Source organism: Ascaphus truei, chromosome 16, assembly GCF_040206685.1.
Source record: "Ascaphus truei isolate aAscTru1 chromosome 16, aAscTru1.hap1, whole genome shotgun sequence".
In the NCBI taxonomy this organism is placed as follows: Eukaryota; Metazoa; Chordata; class Amphibia; order Anura; family Ascaphidae; genus Ascaphus; species Ascaphus truei.
In genome coordinates this window covers 27,090,565-27,105,541 of record NC_134498.1, presented here as the reverse complement: position 1 = coordinate 27,105,541, position 14,977 = coordinate 27,090,565, and the positions used below count along the sequence as shown (strand labels likewise).

The 14,977-nt window shown below is 41.7% G+C and overlaps 1 protein-coding gene across 1 annotated transcript in view; it reads right to left on the bottom strand.

The window, feature by feature from the left end:
- The window catches only part of CHM (CHM Rab escort protein), a 104,909-nt gene that overhangs the window by 30,149 nt on the left and 59,783 nt on the right, over nucleotides 1-14,977 (bottom strand). Inside the window, exon 9 of the mRNA XM_075572854.1 lies at nucleotides 7,605-7,682. Within this exon, the coding sequence (XP_075428969.1) occupies nucleotides 7,605-7,682 (78 nt within the window). The remainder of the gene's footprint in view (nucleotides 1-7,604; nucleotides 7,683-14,977) is intronic.

The following is a 14,977-nucleotide window of genomic DNA, read 5'->3' as shown; positions in this document are numbered from 1 at the left end:
TTCAAATAATGAGAAAACATTATGAGTGGGGATGTTGAAAGCCGCTGTGTACTTAATGATTTGGAAGTTGGCTCAAGAGGTGGCTCTTTAAATTGATGGCACCAGAAAACATTGGTCTGCGATGTGATGACATCAGCGCACAGAATAAACACTTCCTGAGATAAAGACTCCATCCTAACCCAGAGGGTAACAAGATGATTTGTAAATTGAATAGGACGAGCCCGTATGACCTGGATAGCAAAGACGGGTTACTGGGAGTTCTCATTTTTCCAAAGTGACTCCCATGACTGATACTTTAATTGAATAGGCCAATGTACTTACTCATGGCATTCATTTAATATGTTAACCACACGCACGACAAGATCACAGCTTACTGCTGTTACGGTTAACCCTTTAAACAATGGAGTGGCATGCAGCATATTGATCTACAACTGTATGCTATAACACTGGAGCCGCAAAAGGTCTCATTGTTGAAACTACCATTGAAGGCTGCTATGTCCCTTATGACTGTCATTTTACATTGCATTTCCATATAAATGAGATGCTCAGATCAATCTCCTGTAATATTCCCATCCATTTTCAATGAAATTCAATCTACTGAACTTTTTTCCTCCTTCAATATTGATAAATTTGCCCTTTAATAAAAACAGTAGATTTTTTTCCCCATTCTACGGCAATGAGTGAATAGCCAATGTTTAAGTTGAGCTAATTATTACAAGTTCTATTTATCCCGAAAATATTATATTAAAACAAAATGCGACATTAACTTTTTCTGCGGATCTATTTCATAACGAAGCATGTCAGTTTGTGCGCTCAATGGATGGTCCTTTTTATTACGTTTTAAGAAAAGGTTGTAAGGGGTCATCTATATCAGGGGTGTCAAACTCAAGGGCCACCAACAGGCCAGGTTTGAAGGATATCCCTGCTTCAGCACATGTGGCACAGCCACGGATTGAGCCACCTGTGCTAAAGCAGGGATATCCATAAAACCGTGCCTGTTGGTGGCCCTTGACGTCTGAGTTTGACACCCCTGATCTATATAATTAGGTTACTGGTCTCTGAAAAACATTGATTACAGGATCACAGATATTAAAGCTGCAGTTCAGGCAATATTCTGCAAGTGTGTTTTTTTTAATAAATCAGTTCTGTAGTAAGAAAAAATACTTTTAGCATTTTCTGTTTAAAAAACAACAACTTTGAAAGACCAATTTTCTTGTATTCTATTTTAACAAGCATGCTTGTTCCTATAGCAACGATTTACATTCCCCATATTTAAAGATGTCGCCCAATTTTGCCGATCAATAGACGGAGAATGAATTGACCGGCAGCTATGCAGTTTTTTAGGTAATTAGAGATTGGCCACATGAAACTATTGAAGTAAAAAAAAAAATAATAAAAAAAAAAAAAAGACTGAACTGCAGTTTTAATCATTGCTCCTCTAAATTCTAACACATACAGATTAAAGGAGTAATCCAAGCAATATCCTACGTGTGCTTTTTTTTTTTTTTAATAAATCAGCTATGTAGTATTAGATAATACGTACTACCTTTTTTTATTTTACAATTCACCTCTTAATGCCATTTTTAATGAGTTGTGGGCATCCTTTGATTTCTATAGCAGGTTTTATCACTTCCTCAGCAGTGCAAGATCTTTGCAACACTTTCCTGTTTGTGATCATTTGTTGCCAATATTCCCAGCAGTTTGAGCTGCAAACTGTAACAATAGATCAGTGGTTTCCAACCTTTTTTTGGTTAAGGAACCCCAAATGAAATTCTGAGGAACCCTCAACCCTCTCTAATAGCAACTCTGTGATCAGATGCATTGTAAATTCTTCTGAATTTGATACAATTTTCAAATGGCCAGAAAATTGCAGGGAACCTTTTAGGGATGTGCGGGGATCCCATTGGTTCCTAGGAACCCTGGTTTTAAAACACTGCAATAGATAATGTTACCGTACTAATATAAGATTACATTGTAGCTGCTGAGTTACACTGACTGAACGATTGATTTGAAACTGAAAGGCGGCCATTTACTGAACCCTGGGAAGCAGGATTTTGCTGATTGATCACGGGAGAATGAATCGATCGGCAGCTTAGGTAATTCGTTTTCAATAAAGGTAATCAAAGGCTGCATATATTAAAAAACAAAACAAGAATTTTTTTTAAGCTGCTTAAATTGCCTCTTTAAAAAAAAACGTACCTGAAGTGCTACATAACAGGAATAATTATGTTTGAAGGAGCGTTCCAAGTTAAATGAACCCCTATTTTCAGCATGGGTTTGAAGTAAGGGGTCTCCTAGAACTGTGTTTATTTCAGCACTGCGGACCTCCCTGCGATACTTACCAGAGAAAGTGTCGCTGGTACTTCATAGAGGTAAGTATCCCGGGAAGCAGGGGGTCCCCAGAACTGAAATTAATGCGATTCAGCTCCGGAGACCCCATACTTCCTACACATGTTAAATTAAAAAAGAAAAAAGGGGGGGGGGGGTATAAGAAAAATATTAACACTTAGGAAAAAAATCCACATGTTGTAAAACAAACGCTACAGTAAGGGCTGCAAAGTAATCCAGGAGGCTCCCTATAAATACTGACTGCTCACCCTCACCCTCTACCCACTCAGCACGGGAAACATTTATATAGAAGAAGATCGCTCGCGTCCTATATTATAGGGGTTATAATGCAGTGAAGGCCCCCTTGGCACTGAGGGGCTTACTGGTACAAGAGCAATGATGAATGGCAATGCACTAACCCCAAAATGACATGTTCTGAAGGGGGTCATAGTAAGTTCTCCCTAAGCAGTGGTACTCAAACTGGGGTCCCTTGACCATCAGTGGTGACTGCAAAATGTAGTGGCTGTCCCTGAAGCATATTAAGATTCACTTTGGAAAGTTGTCTCCTATAGTCTGTATTTCCTATCTCCTATAAAGGATGATTTGTATATACAGGTAAAGTATTATGGCATATATGTCACAAACTTCCCAGCTGTACATATATTGACAAAGGAAAGTTTAACTATGTTGGTCTTCTACGCCAGTGGTTCTCAACTCCAGTATTCGAGAACCCTCCCCCCCCCCCCCCCCAGGTCAGGTTTTTAGGATATTCCTGATTCAGCACAGGTGGCTCAGTCAGTCCCAGCTTCAGCACAGGTGGCTCAGTCAGTCCCAGCTTCAGCACTGGTGGCTCAATCAAAGGCTCAGTATTGAGCCACCTGTGCTGAAGCTGTGATATCCTGAAAACCTGATCTGTTGGGGGGCGGGGGGTCTTGAGGCCTAGAGTTGAGCACCCCATCTCTATGCAATTATTAACATTGAAGTAGTTTGTACCGTTTGAGAACCTTTGTTCTCAGGTACGGGAGTATTGGTGAGCTAAAGGTGCACGGATAGTCTAATTATACCGTGCATCGTGTTTATTTTCACAGAGTATCGTTATTTTGCACCTGGGAGGGAGGTTAGTGAAAACTAAAAAAACAATGCTCAGTTTCATATTAGGTCCCTACGAAAAGAGATCTATGGCATATTAATGTGCAGATTATTTTTAAGTTTGGCTTTACCGTGAGTGGAAGGGGAAAAAAACACCCACTTATGTGCTGACTTTACCAGGTCTTTGTCATCTGATCTTGTGTTGGGACAATGAATCACACAAAGGCCTCCCATTGACCTTCTTTCAATGTGTCTAGATAAAAGGATGAAAAGTAGAATGCATCTCCTTGCAGCGCCATGAGTTATAAATGTACTTTATAGGGATCATTATCCAAACTAATGGACTAAGGGCAGCATCCTTGAAATGGACTCACCCGCACTGACAAAGCCTATATGCAATATTTCAGTAGGGATATGTAAATGTGTAGGTGTTTGCCATCTTTTTATTAAGGAAATATAAATTTATTGTATATTTTCACCCAGTTTGAGGGACAAAAGTTTTTTTTCTGAGAGGGGATCTTTCTCCAAGTGACTGCGAGAAAAAATTATGTATAAACTGATTGAAAAAGTGTATATATTTCATGATATGATTTAGTGTACAGGCTCAAACTGCTTTAAAGTGTTGCAGGAGTTTTCATTACCATTTAATGTGTAAGCAATTATGGATGTGTCATAAATGGATAGCAGTTTTTATAACTGGGAAGCCCTTCAGTATCAGAAGGGCCTTCACCTCACACAATGTGTGGTGGCATCTTCTGGCTCTCTTCACATCATGCGGAGACACTAGTTACTTTAAAAATGGTAAAGGCATACCCCGTATTAACGTACGCAATGCGACCGGAGCATGTATGTAAAGCGAAAATGTACTTAACGTGAAACACTACCTTTCCCATTTACCGATGCATGTACTGTACTGCAATCGTCATATATGTGAATAACTGATGTAAATAACGCATGTGTAACAGGCTCTATAGTCTCCCCGCTTGCGCAAAGCTTCGGTACAGGTAGGGAGCTGGTATTGCTGTTCAGGACGTGCTGACGGGCGCATGCGTGAGCTGCCGTTTGCCTGTTGGGCAATATGTCCTTACACGCGAGTGTACTTAAAGTGAGTGTCCTTAAACCGGGGTATGCCTGTACATTTGCTTTGCTAATCTTTGTTGAACTCATCTTATGTGCAAGACAAATGTACCATGTGCAAAGTGCTGTACAATAGTAGCAGGCATTAGAATACATGGAGTTATAATGCAATACTGTGCCAGGAAAACTTCTAAAGACATCAGAAGTAAATAGAAATGCATTCAGTTGATAGTGCATGGGCGAGATGTAAAGCAACGTTGTCCTTATATGATGGTATAAGTCCCATATACATGTGTGTGTGGTTTACGACATTTGGTCGTGGCCATTTTGCGCGATGAAATGATTACCAGCACTTCGCCGCGATTCACCCCGCCGCTGGGAATTGTCGCCGCCACCCGCTTCGCAGCTAAGGTAAGTGCCTAACCTTAACCCTTACCCTAAAAACACCTACCCTAAGCCCTTACCGATAAAACTCCTAAAGTTAACCCCCTAACCACTAAAACCCCTAAACCTAACCCCGTACCCTAACCACTAAAACCCCTAAACCTAACCCCGTACCCTAACCACTAAAACCCCTAAACCTAACCCCGTACCCTAACCACTAAAACCCCTAAACCTAACCCCGTACCCTAACCACTAAAACCCCTAAACCTAACCCCGTACCCTAACCACTAAACGCCCTAAACCTAACCCCGTACCCTAACCACTAAACCCCCTAAACCTAACCCCGTACCCTAACCACTAAAACCCCTAAACATAACCTCGTACCCTAACCACTAAACCCCCTAAACCTAACCCCGTACCCTAACCACTAAACCCCCTAAACCTAACCCCGTACCCTAACCACTAAACCCCCTAAACCTAACCCCGTACCCTAACCACTAAACCCCCTAAACCTAACCCCGTACCCATACCACTAAAACCCCTAAACCTAACCCCGTACCCTAACCACTAAACCCGTACCCTAACCACTAAACCCCCTAAACCTAACCACTAAACCCCCTAAACCTAACCCCGTACCCTAACCACTAAAACCCCTATACCTAACCCCGTACCCTAACCACTAAACCCCCTAAACCTAACCCCGTACCCTAACCACTAAAACCCCTAAACCTGGCTCATTGTCCAGTATGTTTGTGTGTATGTGTGTATGTGTGTGTGTGTATGTGTATGTGTGTATGTGTCTATGTGTGTATGTGTATATATATATTTAAATCAATCTCTCTCTTTTTATATATACACACACACATACTTATTATATCAGTTCAGCTACCACCTATGAAATGAATAGCATGGTCTTAAAAGCCTATGAGAAGCCTTTCCGAATGTCTGCAATGCAATACGTAGTCATGAGATGTGGCTGCTAGTGATATTATGCAGATGATAGCATTTTTTACTGGCTCATATGGGTGACATTGGTAGAAAATGCAAACATTAACCTTCTGTTATTGCTGCAGAGTATAACTTAATCGTATGTCGTATTGATGGATCTTATTCTGTAAAATGCCTCCATGGCCGTAAACACAGCTAAATAAAATGTATATCCCCACACCTATCATTGTGTAAGTATTGAATGAGAAAAGAAGCGTATTTCTTAGAAGATGAAATGGCTAATAAAGCATTTTTGAAATGTGTCTTTGTAACCACCATGCAATGTTTCAACCTTCTTGGTAAAGTCCAGCTGTTCGTCACACTACAATATGTATGGAAATAAATGTTATATCCTAGCACTATGTGAAAAGATTATATTGTGCCAGTTACATCATTGTGAAGAACGGTATTTTGCAGAAGTGTTAATGTAGGAACCTCCAGTATTTTGCCACACTTCAGCTTGAGATTTGGGGATTGGTTTGTGATGCAATAGAAAAGGTTCTGGAGTAGTTACAGATGCACCAATAATAATGCAAGGTTTTCTCAGAGCTTATATCAATATGTACCACTAAAGTAAAATAAAAATAAACACACACTGCAAAACAGGGCTACCAACTCCAGTCCTCGGCGGCCACCAACAGGCCACATTTTCAGGATATCCCTCCTTGAGCACAGGTGGCTCAGTCAATTGAGCCACCTGTGCTGAAGCAGGGATATCCTGAAAACTTGACCTGTTGGTGGCCGCTGAGGACTGGAGTTGGCCACCCCTGCCCTAAAACTTTTCTTTTATGTGGCATCCAAAGATAATAAATTGCTACCATCACAAAGCAGAACATAGCCTAATTTATGTGCAATCTGAACAATTTACCCAAAAAGCCGCCCAGCATGGAGTTACACCACCTCTTAATGACCTGTCACCGGGGCTAGTATTTGATTTGCACCCTGAAACGACATACCTTTGAAAAGGAACCAAGCTACCTTTTACACTCTCTCTTTTCATCTTTAATAATGTATGACTTGCCATAACGCAGAGAAACAGGAAAGCCATTCAGAAAACATGAAAAGAGCTACAAAAGCATGCACCGTTTTAAATGACTCGATTCTGTGCACATGAAAGAGGTTGTGGAATTCTGACGTTTTGTTGACCCTAATAAAAGGAAAAAAATCAAGGTCAGGCCTCTTTCGTAACCTCGGCGGCAACCACGGGGTTAACTCAACCTTCACCAGAGACTGCGCCGGGATAAAAGGGCAGCCTGGTTTATGACAACAATCTACCTAAAACTCATTAAAGTATTTTCTCTTAGAGTGACATGCATTATCAGCAGAGATTAATCTGATGAGTCTTTAGGTGAGCTCCATTTTTAAAAATGCAATAACAGAGGGCTTTGTTGTCATCTGATGAAAATCAATTAGAGTGGGTAAGGCCACAAGGAAAACTAACATCACTCATCGCCAGCCCCCCGGCAGCTGAAAAGATTTGTCTTCCAAGCCTGGGTGATCAGGAGCTGTAGTAATATTGCTGGGAAAATTAATTTATTTTCTATACTGTGGGCCCCACTTTTCTCATTCTGGAAGACCAATACACAAATTACTTTTAATCAAGGTTGATGTGCCATTAATACCAACAGGGTCTTTGAACAATTCGTTTTTTTTTTTTTTTTGTTCTTGTTAATCGGCTCCAGCGTTTTTCTTCTGAGCTTTGTGTGTAAATAAAGGAAGGTTACTCAGAAAGCCCTTACTGTTTGGATTCTCCATCAAGTACCAGGCATTGCAGAGAATGGCGCAGACAATAGATCCCGCCAAACACAGCACACATCCTAGGAAGAAAAGGGGATATGTTACAATGCTGCAAGAAACATATATTTCTGTTAGAACACCTCACAAATATTAACAAGCAGAAAAACAGTTCTTCATTAGAAACACAGTTGACCATAAACAAATTACACTAAAAGCACTGTAACAATTTATAGCAGTTTGTTGGGGTTGTGTTATTTCTTTAAAAAAAAAATGATATACACACATACACTGTACCACTTCACATCTGAAAAGTTTAAAGTCTGTATTTTTTTTAGTTGGTGCTTCTAATAGAGTAATCGGAATAAATGCTCATGCTCATTTTCAATAGGATACTTATAGAGGGATACTAATATAAAGATACTAGTTGAGTTGGGCTACAATACTTTGTTGACTCTATTCTTCAAACTTTTAGCCAACCGTGAAAAGCCGCCATAAAAAAATAATACTATTCAAGCCCGCTATGCCAATTCTGGTATTTATCAAAATTCATTTTCAGTTTCCTAGTATGGGCTGCTGCTTTAAAGTTTAGTTAGTATTAAAACATCTAGAATAAGGATGTTCCGGCTTTCACAACCGTAGGCCTCACATTTCTGAAATCCCCAATATAGTAAGACATTTCAAAAAACTTTTGACAAAATTACTGTTCCCCTTTCAGTGACACCATGAATGAACTCTATACCTATACAATTCCCCTGTTTCCGTCTGTTACACTCGATCTCCTACAACCTTTTGCTGCCCGGTTATGTTATACATGGATGGACAGCTCTTCGCAAATACTTTCCAGGAAAACTGTGGGATTTTGGAATTTCCAACATTTTGCCAGAAACGTTTTAGTTACCACTCTCCTGTCATCGCTCTGTTTTTATTCCATTGCTCCCCTCCGGAAATACTATAAATGACAATTAGGTTACAATTTAAAAACAGGTACTGAACCTTTAAAGTGCCCATAGCCACAACTTTAAATTGCCCATAGGCATGGCAGCTTCGTCATAGGCACTTGCTCATTTTCTATGGGGTGATCGGGCTGATCGTAAACGGGAGTGGAACCCTCTCTAATTCTATTTCTGGCATCCGAGGGCCTGGCCAAGTCATGTGATCACTTCCGGAGCGATCACATGACCCACAGGTGCCGGCACTCTAAACGTTAAAGTCTACAAAATACAGGTCGTTCATCTAAAATTGGTATCACCGGCGTTGTATTCTGTGAATGTGTGCGGGCAGTGCCAATCTTCTACATGAAGACAAAAGAATATGTGCATTTTACTGCACATCATGACCACAGCACCATGATAAGACGAAACAGTGCCTTTTATACAATTACAAATAAAATATCAACAAAACTGCAATCTCACACACTTGCAGACACATTCACTTAAAAAAATTATATTTCGTTAAGACAAACTACAAAAGAAATGCAGGACTATGCTCACACCAAATAAGTAAATAAAAAAATGCTATTTATTTTTAACAACAAAAAAAAAATGAAAAAATATATAAATTAAACAAAAATAAACAGCACTATACAGTATATTAATATTCTGAGACAAGCCAGCCATGAGGGCAATGAAGGAAAAAGAAAATTTGTTCCATTCTCAAAATTCCAAAACATATATTTGGTCTGTTACAGTACATTCATAGAAAGCTATTTTTTTGTAAAAGAGCTGTTAACAGCCGTGATGTATGATTGCTCAGAGCCGTGAATGGCTGTTGTTCCGAGAAGCAGTATAGTGATGAGATAGAATGGCAGAATTCTGCTCTGACAGCGTCGAGGTGTGACGTGCCCGGGAAAAAACACGCACAACAACGGGTTGCTATCAACATGCGACATGAGAAACACACCGCAATGTGTTCGGGTTTACAGAGCAGATTTTATATGAAAACATTTTGCATCCGTCGTGGCAGGAGGACCATACCATAATGTAACCAGCGGACATGCTCGTGATGTGTTTATCGTGGAGTCGTGTATAACCCACAAGTCAATCCCTCCGGCACACAATAGACTATTCAGGTGGATTTGGCCACAGCTAAAGTACTAGGTAAGACTTTGATGCCATTAACTCCAAACGACAGACTGTTAAACTGATATTCTGTACTCTAATTAACTTGGTGCTGTCACCAACAGTAAGGAGAGTTTTGCTGAAAGATAGAACTAGACTGTACTCCACTTCAACTTTGCCCTGGTGACTTCAAATCATATTACAGCTAAATTAACAGTTGTGAAAATGTTTGGCCTGGTGGACCCATCTTGCATAGCCTTTAAATGCCATTTCAGTTTCTATCAAAGCAGGAATCAGCAGTTGTAATTTTTAATACAGCTGCAAAACAATAGGGCCCATTAATAGCTGAACTTCTGACAGCACTATTCATGGTGATTTATGAGTTTGTGTATAATTTGATTATTCTATTAATTTTGCTGATTACTGCTTCGGCTAATACAGTGAAGGTCACTCCCAAAATAAATCTTCATTACGTTTCACAGAAAGTAACTGCCTGCAACTAGTTGTTTTCTTTAATTAAACACTAATGTAACAGGAAAGAAAATAGGCTTCAGGCTTGGCACATCTGTTGTGAGAAGTGGAACATGGAAGCAGTGTACAGGCTACAACCAATGCGTTCAGGAGCCAGTTACAAATTCCAGTCCATCAACCGATCTAACTACACTGCAGCTTATATATACATACTGTAGCATTGTTTGTAATTATGCATTAAAGAAGCATGACAAAACTACTTCAGCTCAGAGAGTACTGAAGGGGGAAGAAATGCCAGGAATAGTGTTACATGTTCTGTCTTCAGATCCTGTGGAATAAGCAGTGCAACATATTCAACCATGCAGTACAACCCACATGTACTGTATACTGATCATATAAGGTGACACATTAATAAACACACATAAGGTGACAAAACGACCCGCCACACAGCCAAGGTGAAATACCCATAAGAGTGTCTGCCACAGGCCCCCAAACCTGCTACTTTCACATGTCAGAGCGGTTAAGCTGCAGACAAGGATGGTGGGTAGTTACATGCAAGAGAAAACTGGGTGTGTGTGTCACTTATCTTCTTATCCTTCTGTATGGGTTCCCTTGAGATTTTGCCTGCTGCAGTATACAGCTTGTAAAACTAAGCCTAGGACAAGGAAGTGTAGAATCAGTGGACCCATTCAAAGACAGCCCTTTGGTGCAATTATCAATACTTTGCTTCCATCATGCACACTTTGCATTTTAAATGTGAAACAAACCAGTTTTCCTATATCAGAGAAAGAGAGCTACAAAATAGTTCTCGGAGATGCGTTATTGCTTTACCCTCAGTAATGCAATGTTTGCATAATCGTTCCAGAAAAACACTAGTAAACGTATATGTGGAATATTGAACAGGAAGCTTTTCTTTTTTTTTAATGAAACCTACATAAAATGCTAGGATAGTGATTTCCCTTTGTGCATCAATAAAAACTCCCCCCTTCCCCCCCCCCCCAAATAGGGTTGGGCAAAACAGTAGGACCCCGCTCATATGGTAGGTTCCGTTCCATGGTGCCACCGGAAAGCAAAAATCGCTGAAACGCGGAACATAGCATTTGCTATGTCCACCGGCGATTTTCTGTGTCTCCTACCTCTTCTGCACATGCGCAGACTCGACAGTCCCCCTTCTGCGCATGCGCAAACTCGGCCACTCCCCCTTCTGCGCATGCGCAAACTCGGCCACTCCCCCTTCAGCGCATGCGCGGACATGGCGGCCCCCTTCTTGGTACCGCCGAGAAGCGGGGCCCAACTGTATACCGATATTTAGTAATATTGCGATAACGGAATCTCCCGGAGTACCGATATGGGAGATTACCGGTTAGAGCGATATTACGGGATGCTAGTGGTCAGAGGTACAGCATTGATGACCTCTGGCTATCTCTCTGCCTCTGTCTCCCTGAGTCCCTCGCCCCTCCTGCTTCTGAATGCTGACTCAAAGGGAGAGGGAGGAGTTTCCGGCAGCATGGGGAAAGAGCATGTCAGAGCACCGGGCTGCAGCAGGGAAAGGTCGGAACTCATCGCCTCCCTTTTCTTTTGTTAAGCCCTCCATCCTCCTGGGACACTTTACCCCGTTCCCACCTTCCCCCTGGGGCACTAAACTCTATTCCTCTCTTAACCCTGGGACCCCTAATTCCCTCCACCCTTGCCATACCTGCACGTCACCATTTCTCACATACACTGTTTCCATCACCCGAACATCCTCCTCATCCCATCACTCTCACCCTTTATGAAAATGTTAGAAATGTATTAAAACAGATTTTTTTTCAACAATTATAAATTGTCAAAAAATCTGTTTTATGTATTTTTTTTTTTATCATTTTCTAAATGAAATGTGTTCTAAATGGAGGGAGTACCTCTGAGTGAAAGTGATGGGATGAGGGGGATGCTAGGGGGATGGGAGCAGTGTAGGTTAGAAAAGGTGAAGTGCAGACATGGAAAGGGTCTGGGAATTAAGGTCCTTTTGTTCTTTTAAGAACAGATTTTATTTAGATTTACTAAAACATTTTCAGACTTTTTTATTTTAACAAATTTATCGCGATATATATCGTTATCGCGATAAATGTCTTAATATCGTTATCGTGGTGAAAATGTTGATATCGCCCAACCCTACCCCAAAATGGAAATGTTTCTACATTTTTTTTACTCAAACTATGGGGGGTGGAGGGGGAGGGGGGTTCTGGAGCTTACCCATCATCTCCGAACATCCAGGGAACCCCTGGTTACCCACATATGTGTAGTTTTTTTGTGTGCCGGTTTTCACACAAATAAAACTACAAAACATGGCCGCCGGACTACAAACATGGCCGCCGGACTACAAACATGGCTGTTGGGGTCATGAATAGAGAGCATCCTGAAAAAACAACAGAGAAGTGTGGAATACTGCTTTATGATCTATTTTCTCTTTCTTTCCCCCGCACGTGTAGCCAGGGAATCTGAATGAAGGAATCCTGCTTAAATGACAGCTTTTCTATAGATAGATATAGATTTTTCTTAACTCCGTTTGCTCAAAATGAATACCGTATACATGGCACCAAGAGCCTTAGGGGAAGATCAAAGGAGACAGATGCCCGAAGCCAAGAGAAAGGCCCGACTTAATGCATTACTCTCTTGCAGCTTATTTTTAAATGCTTTAGCTTTCTTTCATTTATTGATGATCAGAAGAACTTCGAGAAGTCATAAAAAAGCAAAAAATGAAACCGTATCGCTATATTTTTCATGTGATCAGAGAAACAAAAGAAAATGTGGCTTCAGAATTACGAATGGGATATTAAATATGGTTAAATCATGAGTGATTATAACGGTGTATAATGTTCTGTCAAGCAGTTACTGCAGGGTTCTATACTCTATACCAGCGGTTTTAGATAGGGGTCCCTTGGAACCCTTCGGTTCCCTGGACATCCCTAAAGGGTTCCCCGCAATTTTCAGGTAATTTGAGAATGGTACCAAATACAGAAGAATTTACAATGCATCTGATCTCAGACGCGCTATTAGAGAGGGTTCAGGGTTCCTCACAATGCATCTGATCTCAGCCGCGCTATTAGAGAGGGTCGCGGTTCCTCATAATGCATCTGATCTCAGACACGCTATTAGAGAGGGTTGGGGTTCCTTACAATGCATCTGATCTCAGACATGCTATTAGGGAGGGTTGGGGTTCCTTACAATGCATCTGACCTCAGACATGCTATTAGAGAGAGTTGGGGTTCCGCCGAATTACATAATTTAAATATAGGGTTCCTTAACCAAAAAAAGGTTGGAAACCTCCACTCTACACTGTAACTACACCAGACGCTCCTAAGCTGCTGTAACACACCTTCTGGAATATGAATCCCCGAAAGGTTGAACTTGTTTATTGTGATTAGTATCTGTATGCTATATTTTCCAATCTGGTCTTGGCACTGTACGGTAACTTACAGTTCAGCAGCACTTTGTTAAATACATGTGCATAGAGCAGTGATTCCCAACCTTTTTTGTTTGGAGGAGCCCTTGAAGTGTTTCGAAAAATCTCAGGGAACCCCTAAATATTAGGTTAATTTCACACCTCACGAGCCCTCTCTATTTCCCACCCTCTACCCATATATTTTTCTCCCCTCCATCTCACTCAATCTCCCCCCTCCCGCCTCACATGTATTTCTCCCCTGCGTCTCACTCTTACTCCCTCTTTTCCTCACTCACTCCCTTCCCCCTCTCTCCTCTCACTCGCCCCTCCTACCATCCATCAATTACACCACTCTCACTCAATCCCACCCACAAAATACATACCAAAAAAACCCACCCCCCTAAATACATATAACCCCACCCCGCAATACATAATAAAAATACCCCGCCCCCGCCAATACATATTAAAAAAACCTCAGCCAATACATATTAAAAAGACCCCCGCCACCCCAATACATTTTAAAATGACCCCCGCCGCCCAAATACATATTTTAAAAAATTGGTCTCACAGGTAAAATCATCATCCTCATATCTCCTCCAGCACCCCTCATCATCATCATATACCCACCCTCCCTGCATCTCACATCACCCCCACCATCTCACATCAATACCCCCCCCCCCAGAGCACACAAGCAGCCACCACAGATCCCTCTCTCCCCCCACCCCCCAGAGCACGCAAGTAGCAGCAGCCACCACGGAAAGCCAAGATCTCCCTTTCCCATCCCATATGCCTACCGAAGGCAGCAGCAGCGGGCAGAATGCGGCAGCAGCGGGCAGAAGGCAGCAGCAGCGGGCGGAAGGCAGCAGCAGCGGGCGGGAGGCTTGAGGCGGCGAGGACTGCACGCACTCTATAGCAGCAGGCACCAGAAGTGCCGGACTGCTAGAGTGTGATACTAGGTAGAAGGAGGGAGGAGGGGGGGAGCCAGGAAAGCCATCGCGGACCGCAGTGAGTGCGGGCGGCACAGCGGAACTTCTGGCACTGCGCCACGGAAGCCCAGGGTTCCGCGGAATTCTGGTTGAGAATCACTGGCATAGAGGGCCATATTAACATTGTGTCTGTGCTGTTTCAAACATTTTAAATCAGTGTTAGATTTTGAAGCAGAAGGTAAAACATTGAGGGGGTTTTACAGGGTAAATGAAATGAAGATTTACAGCACCTAAGTTTGTATGGTTACCGTAGAATCATTTTATCTTACTATAGAATCTGTTAAGGGAGCAAATGAATTGTGCCACTTCAATGGGATAAATCAGATTGCCACTAACCGGTTTAGAGATGAAGTCATCAAGTGGCTCAGACATCAGGAAAGGTTGAGACGGTCTTATTTCTACATCCCTCTCAGATTAACTCCATCAAAAGTTCAAAACGT